This window comes from Stegastes partitus, unplaced genomic scaffold (assembly GCF_000690725.1).
Source record: "Stegastes partitus isolate 25-593 unplaced genomic scaffold, Stegastes_partitus-1.0.2 Scaffold1915, whole genome shotgun sequence".
NCBI classification, from domain to species: domain Eukaryota; kingdom Metazoa; phylum Chordata; class Actinopteri; family Pomacentridae; genus Stegastes; species Stegastes partitus.
The window spans coordinates 42939-57120 of NW_007579646.1; the positions used below are offsets into that span (position 1 = coordinate 42939).

Here is a 14182-nt window from a genome sequence, read left to right on the forward strand (position 1 = left end):
TAATAATAATAATAATAATAATAATAATAATAATAATAATAATAATAATAATAATAATAATAATAATAATAATAATTAGACATCCAGCAGTGGCATCACTGCAGATCACACAATGATTTAAAACTTGACCTCTTTTATCTTGTAGAGGTGCTTTAAAATGTCTGGATCTGGAATATGGAGGAGTCCACACTTAAGCTTTAAATCTATCCTCGCGAAATCAATGATGAGAGGATTTATTTCTATATAGGTGCTTTGTTTGATTTAGATCAAGAAGGACCAGAGACTTTGGCTTGATTTTCTCTTGGATAACATAATGTTTTTCTATAGTTCGTGGTGTTTCTGTTTTATTTAATGATTTGTTTTTTAAATTCATGGAACTTTGCTGATAGTTTAACTATCCAAGTTGTTTTTGGAGCCATTTTTGTACAATTATGAGGTCATGGGTCATCTGTGCAATCAACACAACAACAACCATCTTTGTGTAGTTTATGATGCTCAGCTTGTGCCGACACTGTGTCAGAAATGTGTAGCCCCTGTGAATATATTATTTAAAGGCAGGGATTAGTGGTGGTGTGGTCTGAATAAAACGTCAGTAATACCCTTCTGCACCGTCTGCAGCCTCAAAACAAACATTATACAATGTTTTTTGCAGGATTGTCGTATTACATGAGATTGTACACATATACATACCTCGTGTACTTTACATCATGCACTGAACACAGATTTATACTAATAGCAGACTGACCATTTATGCTCTAGTAAGCATTCATGACATCTGTGTCTCTCCTAGCTGCTGACCCACATCTCCTTCATGCAGCCTTTTCATCACACAGTTGCAGCTGCTGATGATATGAAACGATGCTGCTCATGTAAGGAGCTACAGTTTGATCTCAAAAGACATACGCCTGACTCACGTAGAAACATGGAAAAATATCAGCGGTCTTGATTGATAAATTGATGAAAAATACCACACCGGGCATGCCCAGATTTGCCATTAAAAACCAGAATATCTGAGATGACATATCTTGTTCCTCTTAACCTGAATGCTTTCCACATTTATAGAACACAATTACACTCAGTGAAAAAGAACCTTTAATATATCAGTGTAGAAATGAAATTATGGGTTATATGCTGAGATAGCATCCTTTCTGCGCTGCTGAGTTGCTTGTTTCAGTAAGTGGTCATCAATCCCTTTGTGAATAATGCAGCTCCTAAATGAGGTGTTGCATTAGATGATGATGAGTAGCCCCATTAGTTTCTAATTGCTGGAGGAAAAACAGTCCCTTGTGTGCTGAATTGTTCACTTTAACAGCATCTTTAAAGAAAGCATCAGCCTAACCCTGCTTCGAGGAACATTAGTGGAAATTCGACTCGGCGTGACCTTTGCACAGAGAGCCGGCTCACCTGTCCACTGCGATGGCTGCCATCGAGTATATTGATGAGAACATGGCCGTGATGGGGAAGAAGTTCTGAAACCTGCAGTAGCCCAGGCCAAAGTACCAGTCGTTGTGGAGCGCGTAGACAAAGTTAAAAAGAGTGTTAAAGGTTGCCATGGAAACGTCAGAGAAGGCCAGATTCACGATGAAGTAATTGGTTACGGTCCTCATGCGTCTGTGAGCCAGGATAATCCAGATCACTGTGACGTTCCCGGTGATGGACACCAGGATGATGAGGGAGTAGGCTAAAGCCCAGAGAGCCACCTGGGAGAGGAGAGCACTGTCAGCTGGAAGTGGTGCAGGGTCAAAGGGTGGTGGGGGGGCAATTAAGACAGTAGAGAGTCAAAACAGAAAAGCCCATAAATGGAATGGATAGCACTTCAGCTGGCTTTAATTTGATCTATTTTAGCCACTTTGCTTGGATTTCAATCAGCAATGTCTCAGACAGAAGCATGATTTTCAACTTTTTCAACCAACATCAGGATCATATCTTCAATCTTAGGTTTTCACACATACACTTTCATTCATTCATTCATTCATTCATTCATTCATTCATTCATTCATTCATTCATTCATTCATTCATTCATTCATGCATTCATTCACGTCTTTCAGCATCAATATTTCCCCTTAATGCCTCCACCCTTTGCTGTATGTTTCTTGGTCAATAAAACAGAGTTGGTTCTGACTTCTACCAGTTTCGTATTTTTACTCTCTCAGTGTATTTCTCCCACCTGCCAGTCGGGCTGCTGGAACTGATTCCCGGTCGTCTCGTTTCCGTCCTCCAGCCAGTCAGCGGTCACTGATAACGGCACTGAAGTGACCTCCATGTCTCGTTCAATGTGTTGAATAAGACTTTCCGCCTCCATGTTCGTTCCCTATTTACCTGGGGACAGAAACTTTATGTATAACTCTGCGCGCCTTGTGCGTCACGCGTAATGAGGCGCAGTGAGGACACGAGCAGACACGTTCTCTTGAAGGGAGCTTAGAAATGAATAAAGATGTTTTGAATATTTTTATGTGTTTAAAGTGATTTTCTTGTTAATTTTGTTGGAGAATACCAAAAATATTAAATCAACTGAAATATATTTGTGGAGTTGAAATGAAATTATATGAAAGCTGCTGAACCACAGAACAACTATTTCAGATTTGAGTCAATCGTATTCAACATACAATTTCATACAAAAGGCTCATTAAGCATGAGTTGTTAATGATACACCTCATCACTGTCTCCTGACATCCAAACTCTGATCATTTTTGCTGAATAAAGTTGCTCCGTTTGGTTCATATATTATTTCAAAAGTGCAAAAACAGTAAAAACCCATGCATCACTCAACATGCATTAGAGACATTTCTCACACGTACTAATAGCTTCCTCTGGCTGCAGCACAGGCGCAACAGCACAAGTGATAAATGAATGCACTGGAAGAGATATTCTTTACAAAAAATAAACCAAAAATCTTTGTTGGTTAATAGTTTGGTCTGTCTTACCTTTCTATTCAGGCGATTAAATAATCAGTTTTAACTTCGGCTTTCCAATCCATAGCTGATAACGTCCGAAAATTAGACTCCTTCTGCGTAATGGACAACCAGGTCTATCCAATCGTACATTAAGACATTTATCCGCTCCCAGATCTCGCTCACACGCACACTCACACGCACTCTGTCTCTCTCTGCTGGAATGTGTAACTAACTGGCTTGACGCGCGCCTCAGAGTGAGAGCACAGACATGCAGGCACTGCGCGCGTAAAGCTGCGCCAAGCAGGGAGAAAGATAAAGAGAGAGGGAGAGAAGACGAGCGAAAGAAAGATGTAGAGTAGCTCGAGTCCTTCGTCTTTCAGCCTGTTACAAAAATTACTGGTAACGTGGGAAAATTCAAAAACAAACATGTTAAGAAAGAGGGGTGGGAATAATTCCACCATGTCAATTGTGCATGACTCTGTCCACATGAGAAACATGATTATCAACAAGATGATGTTGAGGGGAGGGGGGGACCCTCAGATCTTGGAGAGGGAATGAGGAAGTAAAAGAATGGGTTAAAAAAAGATACTGTACTATCTGCAGCCAGCAATTTTCAGCACCCCGAAAAAGCCAAACCACTTTTTGTCTGGTGAAATTGCTTTTCAAGTGTTGCTATTATTGCCCTTTTTCTTCTTTTTCTGTGTGACACAGTATACTGAAGACGCACAGCACCATATGATAGGTTGTACTTTTGTGTCTCCTAATGGTTTGGGAACAGATGAAGGGCTCCTCAGAGCTTTTATCATTCATATATTCCGACTATTGCTTTGGACTTACATGTGCTCTAAATACAGGCCGACCTCCAGTAAAACGTTTCCTCAGTCAGCTTCCAATATATTCCATGAATACCACATAAAAAGGCTTTTTTGGGCGTTTAGCTCCCATGCCCACACAATAGCTGCTGCAATCACTTGAGATCAGTCAGCCAAGTGAGGATGCCGTCTTGGGCTTGTTATTTTTGTGGGTTTTGTCGTGGCTGTTAAGATTTGAAATGGCACTGTGGTCAAGGTGCTGCTGAATTCTTGGTGAAATTGGTGATATTTTTTTTCTTTGCTGCTGCTTGTCTTTGCAGCCTGTTGGGAATCTTAGAGTATCTCTGCTTTATCAACATTGTTGGGTTTTAAGCTGTGTCCTCTTGTAGATGGTATCTATGCACAGGATAAAACCAACATGCTGATCACACTTTCACCTAATAGGTGCTTTTTCTCAACGAAAAACAAAGAAGTGGAAGATCTTCTCTCAGCCCCACTACCTCTTCAAAAAGGTGTCCCCCAAGGTTCCATACTGGGCCCAACACCATTCAGTATTTACATTAACAACATAACCCATGCTGTAGACAACGCCCACATTCATCTGTACGCCGATGATACCATTGTCTATACATCTAGCCCCTCCCTCAATGATGCATTGTCCAATCTGCAAACTGCATTCAGTAACATCCAACATGCCTTCTCTGACCTTCTTTTATCACTGAACACAAAAAAAACCCAAAATGTATGATTTTCAATAAAAACCTCCCACAGATCCAGTCCCCCAAATAGCATCATCTCCTTGGATGGATTTATAATCGACTTCGTCAATAACTACAAATATTTAGGTATCTGGCTCGACCCCTGCCTCTCTTTTGAAACCCACATCAACTCTCTGCTCACGAAAGTCAAAAATAGAATTGGTTTTCTGTATCGTAATAAATCCTCATTTACACAATCCGCTAAACACCTCCTGGTCAAAATGACAGTACTTCCGATGTTTGACTACAGCGGCATACTTTATAGATCCACATCCAGATCCCTCCTCCATAAACTGGACACTATCTACCACACGGCCATCCGTTTTGTCACTGGTGCCTCCTTCACAACTCACCACTGCACTCTGTACAGCCTGGTTAACTGGCCCTCTCTTCACTCCCACAGGCAAACCCATTGGTATTTGTTCATTTATAAAACTATTATAGGCTAAACTCTGGCATATCTACATTCACTACTCATCACCCGTCACATCAGCTGCTCACTTTGCAACAGCAACCTCATCCACCTCCTCATCCCCAAAGCCCGCATTATCTTTGGCCGCTATTCATTTCAGTTCTCTGCAGCTCTCAACTGGAACCAGTTACAAAAAACATTCAAACTCAGTGTCGTTGTACCTTTGTCTTCTTTTAAAAATATGGTGAAGGAACTACTTACCGAGTCCTGTACCTGATTTTAGTGTATTTTATCTCCAAAGCCTTTTATTGTTATGTTTTGTTTGTGTACAGTTTTTTTCTTTTTTTACGGATGTATTCCCTTTATTGTATTTTCTGCTCTGTGCTGCCTCTTGGCCAGGTCGTTATTGTAAATGAGCATCTGTTCTCAATTAACCCACCTGGTTAAATAAAGGAAAAATTAAAAAATCAATAAATAAAAATAAAAAGTGCTTTCATAAGCTGTTGAGATACTTTGAGAATACAGCTGTGTGTTTGCACTTACGGGCAGTCACACATTTAAAAATGCTGCTGTTATCAGCTTTCAGTTTGAGCTGTGGAACTGAAACACGACAAAACACTTAAATGTCCCACAGAGATTGCATCACTGCCAAACTGCTCCTTTAAACACGTAAATGAAAGTAACAAAATGTGCGTGTGAGAAGTTTTAAGTACAGCACATGTGTCAAAGTGTATTTTGATATTCTACATTATATCTTGGTGTAATTTCTCTTCACATGAAACATCAGCACCAGGTTCATTTGTGAGAGATTTACAGTATATATTAGATATAAATGTGCCATACTTTTTATCCTCTTATCCTTTTATCCTCTAACTAACTGTTGAGGATAGTTGATGTACACTTGCTGTGATTTTACATTTCTAAAATAAACCATGGTACTGTTTGGCTGTTGTAATTGTTCTACACTGACAACGACCTGTAGGCTATGATATCAGTTGTATGTTTTCAGTGCCTCATGCTCTGCCTCTCTTTCTACTGTTATATCTTTTTGTTTTTTCTTTCTGTTATATTGATTGTCACCTAACTACCTGTTTGTTGTCAGTTATTCTCCACATGTCTGCTCTTTCTGCCACTCCTCTCCCGCAGGAGAAATCTGTGTTCACATGTTTACACAGAAAAGAGCAGATAGAGGGAAGGTCTGCTGACTTCAGCTGAACACATTGTGTTTTCTCTCTGCTGTGTGTGTGTGTGTGTGTGTGTGTGAACTCTTTGCACTACAGAAGTGTACTTTTAACACAATCCCATATCCACAACCAGCAGCCTGGTGAAGGCCATGTTGACAGGTTCAAACAGGGAGAAAGAAAAGTTTCTTAGTTGGTGCAGCAGCACTTGTGAAGTGTGATGTCCTGAGTGAATCCGAGTCAAGACGCACATATTAGCTGTCCTGAACTAGTAAAACCAAAAAAGACTGGCTCACACTGCCTTATGTCTTCTGTTTAAAGTTGCACCTTAACACGTGCCATGCTGGCATGTATGAACATGTTGCACATAGGAACTAATCATCTCACCAACCAGGCAAGAAAAACAGGGCTACCAGACAAAAACAAGCACAACTATTCATATTAATGCCAAAGTAACTCGGATTCCAACTCTGTTCTGTTATGTATTATCATCTATAAGATTAGAGTAAGTTAGAGAAGACCTGAAACTGGTTCCTTTGGTTAGAATAGAACAGAATAGAATGGAATAGAGTAGAATAGAAATGCTTTATTAATCCCCAAGGGGAAATTTGGTTGTTACAGCACAAAAATAAAGTTACCACCACCATAAATACTGATAAACAACCAAAAATAAAAAATAAGAAAATATAAAATGCAAAATGTACAATACGTTCAAAATGTCTGAGTAGAAAAGTCGTGCATGAAGTGTGGTGCAAATAATGTGCAACAAAACAAGAGTTCTGTGTTCAGCTCAAGGTCTTAAGCTTGTTAAAGAAGATAAGAAAAGGCGATAAATAAAAAATAAGCAGAGTGAAAACAGTGATTCACTTGACTGAACAGCCAATCAGACTGCTCCCTCTTATCAGCTAAGCCGCTGCTGATAAGCGTTGACCAGAGCCAGTAGGGCTGGACGTACTGCATACACTAAGGATGATAGTTGGCTGCAGAGAGACAACGATGTTTTGGTGCATCTGAGCTCTAAAATGTCTCATGGTCTTCCTGTTTTGCATCAGTCTTATAATTAAACCTCTCCCGTCATGCTTTGGCTGTGCATAGACAGTGGAGTTATTTTGAATGTATGCTTTGGGTACAATGTGAGTTTTGCATTATTTAGAGGTCTGGAAAGGAGAATCAGACTTCTAAGCTGTACGTGAGGCCCAGTATTGAGGCTTTTATGAATCTTCTGATGAGTCCCTGAAATAACAGTAATTGTGTCCAATCTGCTATATTTCTCCACCAGGGGGCAAAGTTTAACGTTTTGTGTCACTGTGTAACACATATTGTGCTATATACTATATTAGAATAATAAAAACTAAAACACAACTTAAAAAAAAAAAAAAAAAAAAGCAGTAACAAAATTGTGTTAGATTTCCACATTTCTGCCCTAATTAGCTTTTACCACATGACTCATGCACTGTTAAATCTGATGTTTAATGAAGCATCTGTCATGGATAAAAACATCAATAGGCTGCAAGTGATCATTAGAGCAGGTAAGAAGCAGATGAAGGTGTATTTGGTGTGTTGATCGGGTCTATTTTAAAAGGGGCTGATGACTAAACTCAGGATAACTGGATACATTAAACAAAAGAAGAGATCCAAAGAACTCATGATTCACATGTGGACAGGAAGAGACATGGAGGACAAAAAAAAAAAAAATCAATACTGAGGCTCAAAACAAACAACGTCACTCATCAATCATTCAGAAATAAAAACCTCAGGATGTTTTTTTTATTTTTATTTTTTAAGCTGAAAGTCTTCTTTGCGCCTGTTTTTTGTTTTGTTTTCTGCTTATTTTAGCCCACATCCCTCCTCCATGCGTCCATCCATCCATCCATCAGTCCATCCCCTGCAGGTGTGGTGCCGATGACAACGCGGAAGTGTGTTTGGCAGCAGCGCAGAGAGCCGCTGGAGTCAACTGTCCTCAGTCAGACACGATGACCAACAACGACGAAATCCGATACTGTCACAAATTCTCCTACGTCTTCCTCAAATACCTCCTGCTCCTCTACGCCATCGTGTTCTGGGTGAGTACCGACGCGGAGAGAGACGCGCGATGCGCCTTGTTTGCGCGGTTCTTTCGGCTGAACGCAGGGGAGAGTGTGTGTGTGTTTGTACCGGGGCTGGACTAGTGTGTATGTGTATGTGTGTGTGTGTGTGTGTTTGGCAGATCGAAAGAACAAATGTGAATAGATGTTGTTATGGCTTTTTGTTTCTAAGAATAGCTCGAGATCTGCAGCTGTGAACCGACAGGTGTTGTACCTGTGGAGTTTGGGTTTCTAACCGTCTGTGTGCTGCAGGAGGCCACACCCTCCTTTACACCTTTACCCCGCTCATACCTGCCTGATAAGAGGCAGGTAAACACAAGGCACAAGAAGAAAGAGAAACAGCACAGGCAGGCTGGGTTTGTCTGGGAGATTCCACTTGCTGGAGCAGCAGCTTTGTTGTGTCCTGCTTTGGTCAGACTGGCTGCACCACAACATGAGTCATGTGCGGATCAGCACATGACAGATGTTCACTAAATGAAGTGGCAGCTTTAAATTGCTCCAAATGACAGAGTTGCTGTGGTAAAGGCTCATGCTTGTAGTTGTAATTGTTCAGTCTGTGTGGTAGCGCAAAGTTTGATAGTCTGCAGGCATTTTGAAAATGTTTTCCAAAAATTGATTTTTGTGTGGATTTCAGGCGTCTTCAGTCTGTTTGTGTAATACCAGACTGAGATCAGGGCTCTGTGGGGGCCAGGCCATCTGTCGCAGGACTCCGTGTTCTTCTTGACACTGATGGTATTTCTTCATGGCTGTGAGCTTATGGTTTTCCATATTCAAATACTGACATACATACATAGACTCAAATGAGATGAGTCATTACACAAGTTTCACCAACTTTGTTTTTGAGCTGTTTAGTTCAATGCTATGTGAAGGCAGAGCTCATAGTAGGAACATGCAGACGGCTCACAAAACTGGAATGCGGACACATTTTGCCTGTGATTCTGTAAAGTGATATACTGCAATACGGTCTGTTATACACGAAGCAGCCACAACATTAAAACCAGGTGACGATGATAACACTTATCATTCCGTTACAATGAAATGCTCTGCTGGGCTCCTGGCATTCATGTGGATGCTACTTTGACATGTCCCACACATCTAAAGGCACTCCCTGACAGTAGCAGTCACCCTCTTAAGGACAATGCCCCTGCCACGCCACAAAAACTGTTCAGGAGCACTTTGAGGAACAGGTCATTCCAGACGTCCCTCTACCCAGCAACGTTTTCCAGTTCCTCCTGGGAAATCCCAAAGCATTCCCAGGCCAGATGAGATCTGTAATTTCTCCAGCAATTTCAGGGTCTATAAGGAGGCACCTTATCTGATGTCCGACCAACTTTTTTTTGACACAAAAGCAGCAGCAACTCTACTCTGAGCTCCCCTGACGTCTGAGCTCCTCACCCTATCTCTAAGGCTGAGCCCAGCCACGTTGCAGGGAAAACTCATTTTGGCAACTTGTATCAGCGATCTCGTTCTTTCTGTCGACACCCAGAGCTCATGGTCATCGGTGAGCGTTCTGCCACTGCTCCTTTTTTCACCACGACAGTCTCATACGACACCAGCATCACTGCCGACTCTGCACCAATCAGTCTCTCCTATATCATGCTCCGTTTTCCCATCACTCGTGAAGCGATTCCAAGATACTGAAACTCCTTTGCTCCTCCACACTTGGCAGATCCCAGTCCAATTTGGCATCCACAGAGCAAACCCAATCCACTGAGGCCCCATCACAGGACTCCCACTGAGGTTCTGTGTTCATTCTCCCATAATTCAGAGCTGTTTTGGTGGCAGGAGGAGAACCGACACACGATTACGAGGTGCTTTTAATGTCGCGACTGATCAGTGTATGTTGAAGGTCATTGTCAAGCTGCAGAATGAATTTGGGACCAATCAGATGCCTCGCTGATGGTAATATTTGAAGAATATAATCATTTATCAAGATGCTAAACCTTTTGTCTTGTACTTAGATGCAAGGTTTAAATGCTGAGTAACTAAAAGCCTGGCTTTACCACTACTGTCACAAGTGTTTGACATCTTTTTCTCTATAATAAGTATTTGTGGCCTTGTTGCATTTTAACTTTGTGCCACGACCATGATGAGCCTCTCTAGGTTTTTACCGTCTGCAGCTCCTCCTGGCTTTTTAGAGCTATATAGTGAGTTTTTTTTAGCTGTCTGTCCTCCAACTGTGATGTTTTGGCTCACTGTCACAGTTCTTGTAGCGTCACATTTGGTTTGTTTTCAGTGACAACCCTCTAAAAACCTGCTGTACACTGACCTGCTCAACAGCAATCAGCAGACGGACAACAGTGACGACCTGCTTAACATGTGAAGCATTTAGCAGCTGAAGACCTTAATGTCTCAGTGTTGTGTTCACAGCTTGTTTCAGCTCCAAATGGTCAATGAAACAGGGTTGAGCATTTCCAACAGTGAGATCAAGGCAAGTGAAGTGTCCTCTGGAGAGCACGCTGTCTAAACTGCTATTTTTCTTTAACACAAATCAGTCAGTAAATAACCATCAAGATCAGTCTCTTGGCAGCAGAGGCAGCTTTATATCACAGCCTTTTTGTGAGACAAAAACATCTTCAGCTGTTAGGGAGCATTACCTAACTCTTTGTCCAATTAAAGTGATTTATTGATTAAATTTGTTCTCACTGAGCTATTTATGAGCAACAGGGACATTCTTTAATGATTACAAGCTACGTGCCTCAGTGTTATTTTTTTCAAGGCAGTGACTCAAAGTCGCGTAAATCGACTCCTGGAGATGATAGTTGATGTCTTGAAATAACTGAAACAAGATATTCTGATGGCTTACATTAAGTCTGTTTGTTTTTAATGAAGATTTTCTGCATCGTAGCCAGACCCATCAGCTGCTGGCTCTCAAAGACAACCACACAGATTGTATATTTGCAAAGACAGATGGCTGATTGACACGACACTTAGTGCAATAAGAAAATCATTTATTACTGTCAGACATTTCTGAACGTTTATTCACGGTGTGAAAGAGAGAAAGCGGCGGAGAGTGGGACGGCGAGGCAGAACGAGACGCAGAGGACTCTGTAATTGGTTTATTATGGAGAATGAATGCAGCCTTGATAGGGGAGGTGAAACAGATTAATGACTTATATTTACTTTGCTCCTACAGCTTGTTGATTTAGTCATTCAGTGGTGTTAAAAAAAAAGCCATTTTAACCACGAGCTGTCTGTGAAGAATGTGGTTTATCTTCAGAATAATGAGCAGCTATATTGGTACATTCACCAAGAAACACCAACATAATCAGAACCAACACTGATTCTGTCCTCGTGCTGCAGGAAACAGCTGTGTGGGAGTGACTCCAACTTACTTTTAGTGGCCTGCATGTTGCCCTCACTAATAAGTTCCAAGAGTTCTTGCAATATTGATGGAAACAAGAAATACTGATATGAGAACTAACCATAACCAGGCAGCTTTACTGACAGCGTTGTGGAGCAGCGTTAGTATTCTGGTAGGGAGTCACTGGAAAGGTTGTGTTGCTCAATCATCTCTTGTTGGTTGTTTTCAACTTCAGTCATTTACTTTCTCATGTGTCAATCGATCTTTTAAGCTACCTTGACAAACAAACCCCAGGATTATAATTGGTTCTCACTGTTTTTCTTACAGATCTTTAGGTATTCTTTTTTTCTATTTATATCATGACCTACCTTTCACCCTCATTCTGTGTCCTGCAGGACAGGATGTGCATGTGCTGTATATCAGCTGCTGAGGGTCTAAACAGCCGAGCGAAACAGTTTACATTGGAGGAACAACGTACAGGACGTGATGAGTAATTTCCTGCTTACTGTGGAAAATAATTTAAGTCATCAGAAAACAATAGCTTGATCTCACGTAGCTTTTGTGCTGCATATTAAACGTATTACACTTGACAAAGACACAGAACTAAAGCAAAGCAGCATCGGGGTGACGAGAATACTTTAGGTTGTGTTTCGCAGTCTTTGAAAATCATTTTTGTTTCCAGCTCTTCTTCCAGAACAGTGTGAAGGTGCATTATGAAGGCTGTGCGTCAAAGGACAAAGAAAATTATGGGGACATGAATGGAGCTTTGTGAAAGGGTTTGTCAGCGGTTAAGATTGCCATCTGCAATTTGTCACAACTTGTTTATTGTGTTGGAATGATGAAAAAGCAGCTGGAGTTTTTTTTGTTTTTTTTAACAATAACCTTCCAACTGTTCTTTCAGCTCTGAGCTCACTGTGTGTTGATTTCTTTTCAGGCTGCCAAATGAGGTTATCTGCTTTCCTTAACCTTTGTTTACCCAGAAACATTTGATAGAGCTCACTTCACAGTAGCTCACACTGACACACAATAAAGCACTTCCTCGTCGGGTATTTCTACTTAAATCACGTCTGACTTTTGACCACTGAGCAGTTGTAATTGCCCTGTAATTTGGGACTCTAGAAATCATTACGTATTTAGCCCTTCACATTCCGGCAACCTTTATATTCGAGTAGTTTTCATGTGAAAATTATACAGCTTCATTGGCCTCACAGGAGTGTATAAAGTCCAAACCTTCTCTGATTTTTTTCAGTGTAAGCCCACAATCATGTTGGTCAAACAAACAAGACTTCATTTGATTTTGCTGTGACTCAAGGCTGAGATATGCCTCTGACTATAAATACAAATATTGGATAAGTAAAAATGTTAAACTGATACTGGCACCAGTTGAAAAGTTAAGAGGAATCCAGTGTGATTAAAATTTCCGTAATTTTAGTGTTCTATATTTTTATTTATATTCCTCTGAGGCATCATGTTTTGGGTTGTCCACCCGTCTGTCTGTAAATCCTTATGAACAGGATATCTCTTGAACGCTTTGAGGAAGTTTGTCCAAATTTGGCACAAACGCTCGCTTGGATCCAACAATGAGCTGATTAGACTTTAGTGGTTAAAGGTTTAAATCACAGTGACCTCACAAAACACATTTTTGGTCATAACTCAAAGTTCATTCGCTAATTATGAAAAAATGTAATCTTAAAGCTCAACGGTCAGCATCACAGTGATATAATGTTCTGCAAAAAAAACACCTTTCTGGATGTTATGTAAACACTGAAACTCGAAACAGAAATGGAGATCGTGACCATATTTCACATTTGGTGGAGCCATTAGCCACTAATCACGGCTGCCCACTTTGAAACTGTGGTGCTTGTGTAGATCTTCTGTGCTGCAGATCCGTGTAAAGCATCCAGGTTTAAGAATTTGTAGCTTCTTTGCAGCAACATCTACTGTATATTTCAAGCATTGCATGTTGTCAGGGCTATAACTTTGTGTTCTATCAGAATCAGTCTTTTTTGTTTCTCTCGAAGTCTTCACTACATAGCATATTATGGGTTTGGACATACATGGATGTAAACTGCAACTTGACTAGATGACAGAGATGTTCAACCACAAGGCAGTAACTAGTTATTTTGGAAACTGCTGTCTGATTAATGGTTGACTGATTGACCAATGTTGCATCCACTGAGCTGAGCTGCGAGCATTGCTTAAAAAATGGCAGCTATCTGATGTTCCTTTTTGATTTGAGTATGTGTGAAATGACGTACACTAGTGTTAACTTTGCAGTTTCCGCTGTTTCAGTAGGCAGATACTTGACTTCAAATTGAATAACCACCCCTTTGGAATACCAGGTGATCTGATTGGTCCTCCATCCTTTTCAGAATTCAGAACCTTCTTCACATCCTTGCACGTTATCTATAAAAAAAACAGACAAATGTTATATTCCATACAGTTACCTGCACATTGGCTACTCATGTTTAAATTAAACACTGATACTTTCAAATCAAAGTAGATTCCTTGTTAAATTAGCGTGCATTAAATTTTAAGACTGACAGTTAAACTGAGAGATGTTTTCAAACCGCTGAGGACGAAGCTGCAGTCCATCAGTAAGTACTTCTGCTTGGAGAAAGTGCATTTCTGTGTCCCACGTCTGCAGCTTGTAGCTTTGGTTCCAGAGCTGCGTTTGAGCGCCAGCAGTGCAGCGTTCGCTTTAAAAGCAGTGAGTCGAGCACAGTAATAGCACTG

The 14182-nt window shown here is 40.8% G+C and overlaps 2 protein-coding genes across 2 annotated transcripts in view; one reads left to right on the plus strand and one right to left on the minus strand.

The window, feature by feature from the left end:
* The window catches only part of tacr2 (tachykinin receptor 2), a 6982-nt gene extending 3918 nt beyond the window's left edge, over positions 1–3064 (minus strand). Inside the window, exons 1-3 of the mRNA XM_008302967.1 lie at positions 2926–3064; positions 2169–2320; positions 1405–1700 (exon numbers count right to left, since the gene is read on the minus strand). Of these exons, the coding sequence (XP_008301189.1) occupies positions 1405–1700; positions 2169–2303 (431 nt within the window). The 5' untranslated portion in view covers positions 2304–2320; positions 2926–3064. The remainder of the gene's footprint in view (positions 1–1404; positions 1701–2168; positions 2321–2925) is intronic.
* A 4867-nt stretch (positions 3065–7931) lies between these two features.
* tspan15 (tetraspanin 15) overlaps positions 7932–14182 on the plus strand; it is a 40748-nt gene continuing 34497 nt past the window's right edge. Inside the window, exon 1 of the mRNA XM_008302969.1 lies at positions 7932–8121. Coding sequence (XP_008301191.1) covers positions 8032–8121 — 90 coding nt within the window. The 5' untranslated portion in view covers positions 7932–8031. The remainder of the gene's footprint in view (positions 8122–14182) is intronic.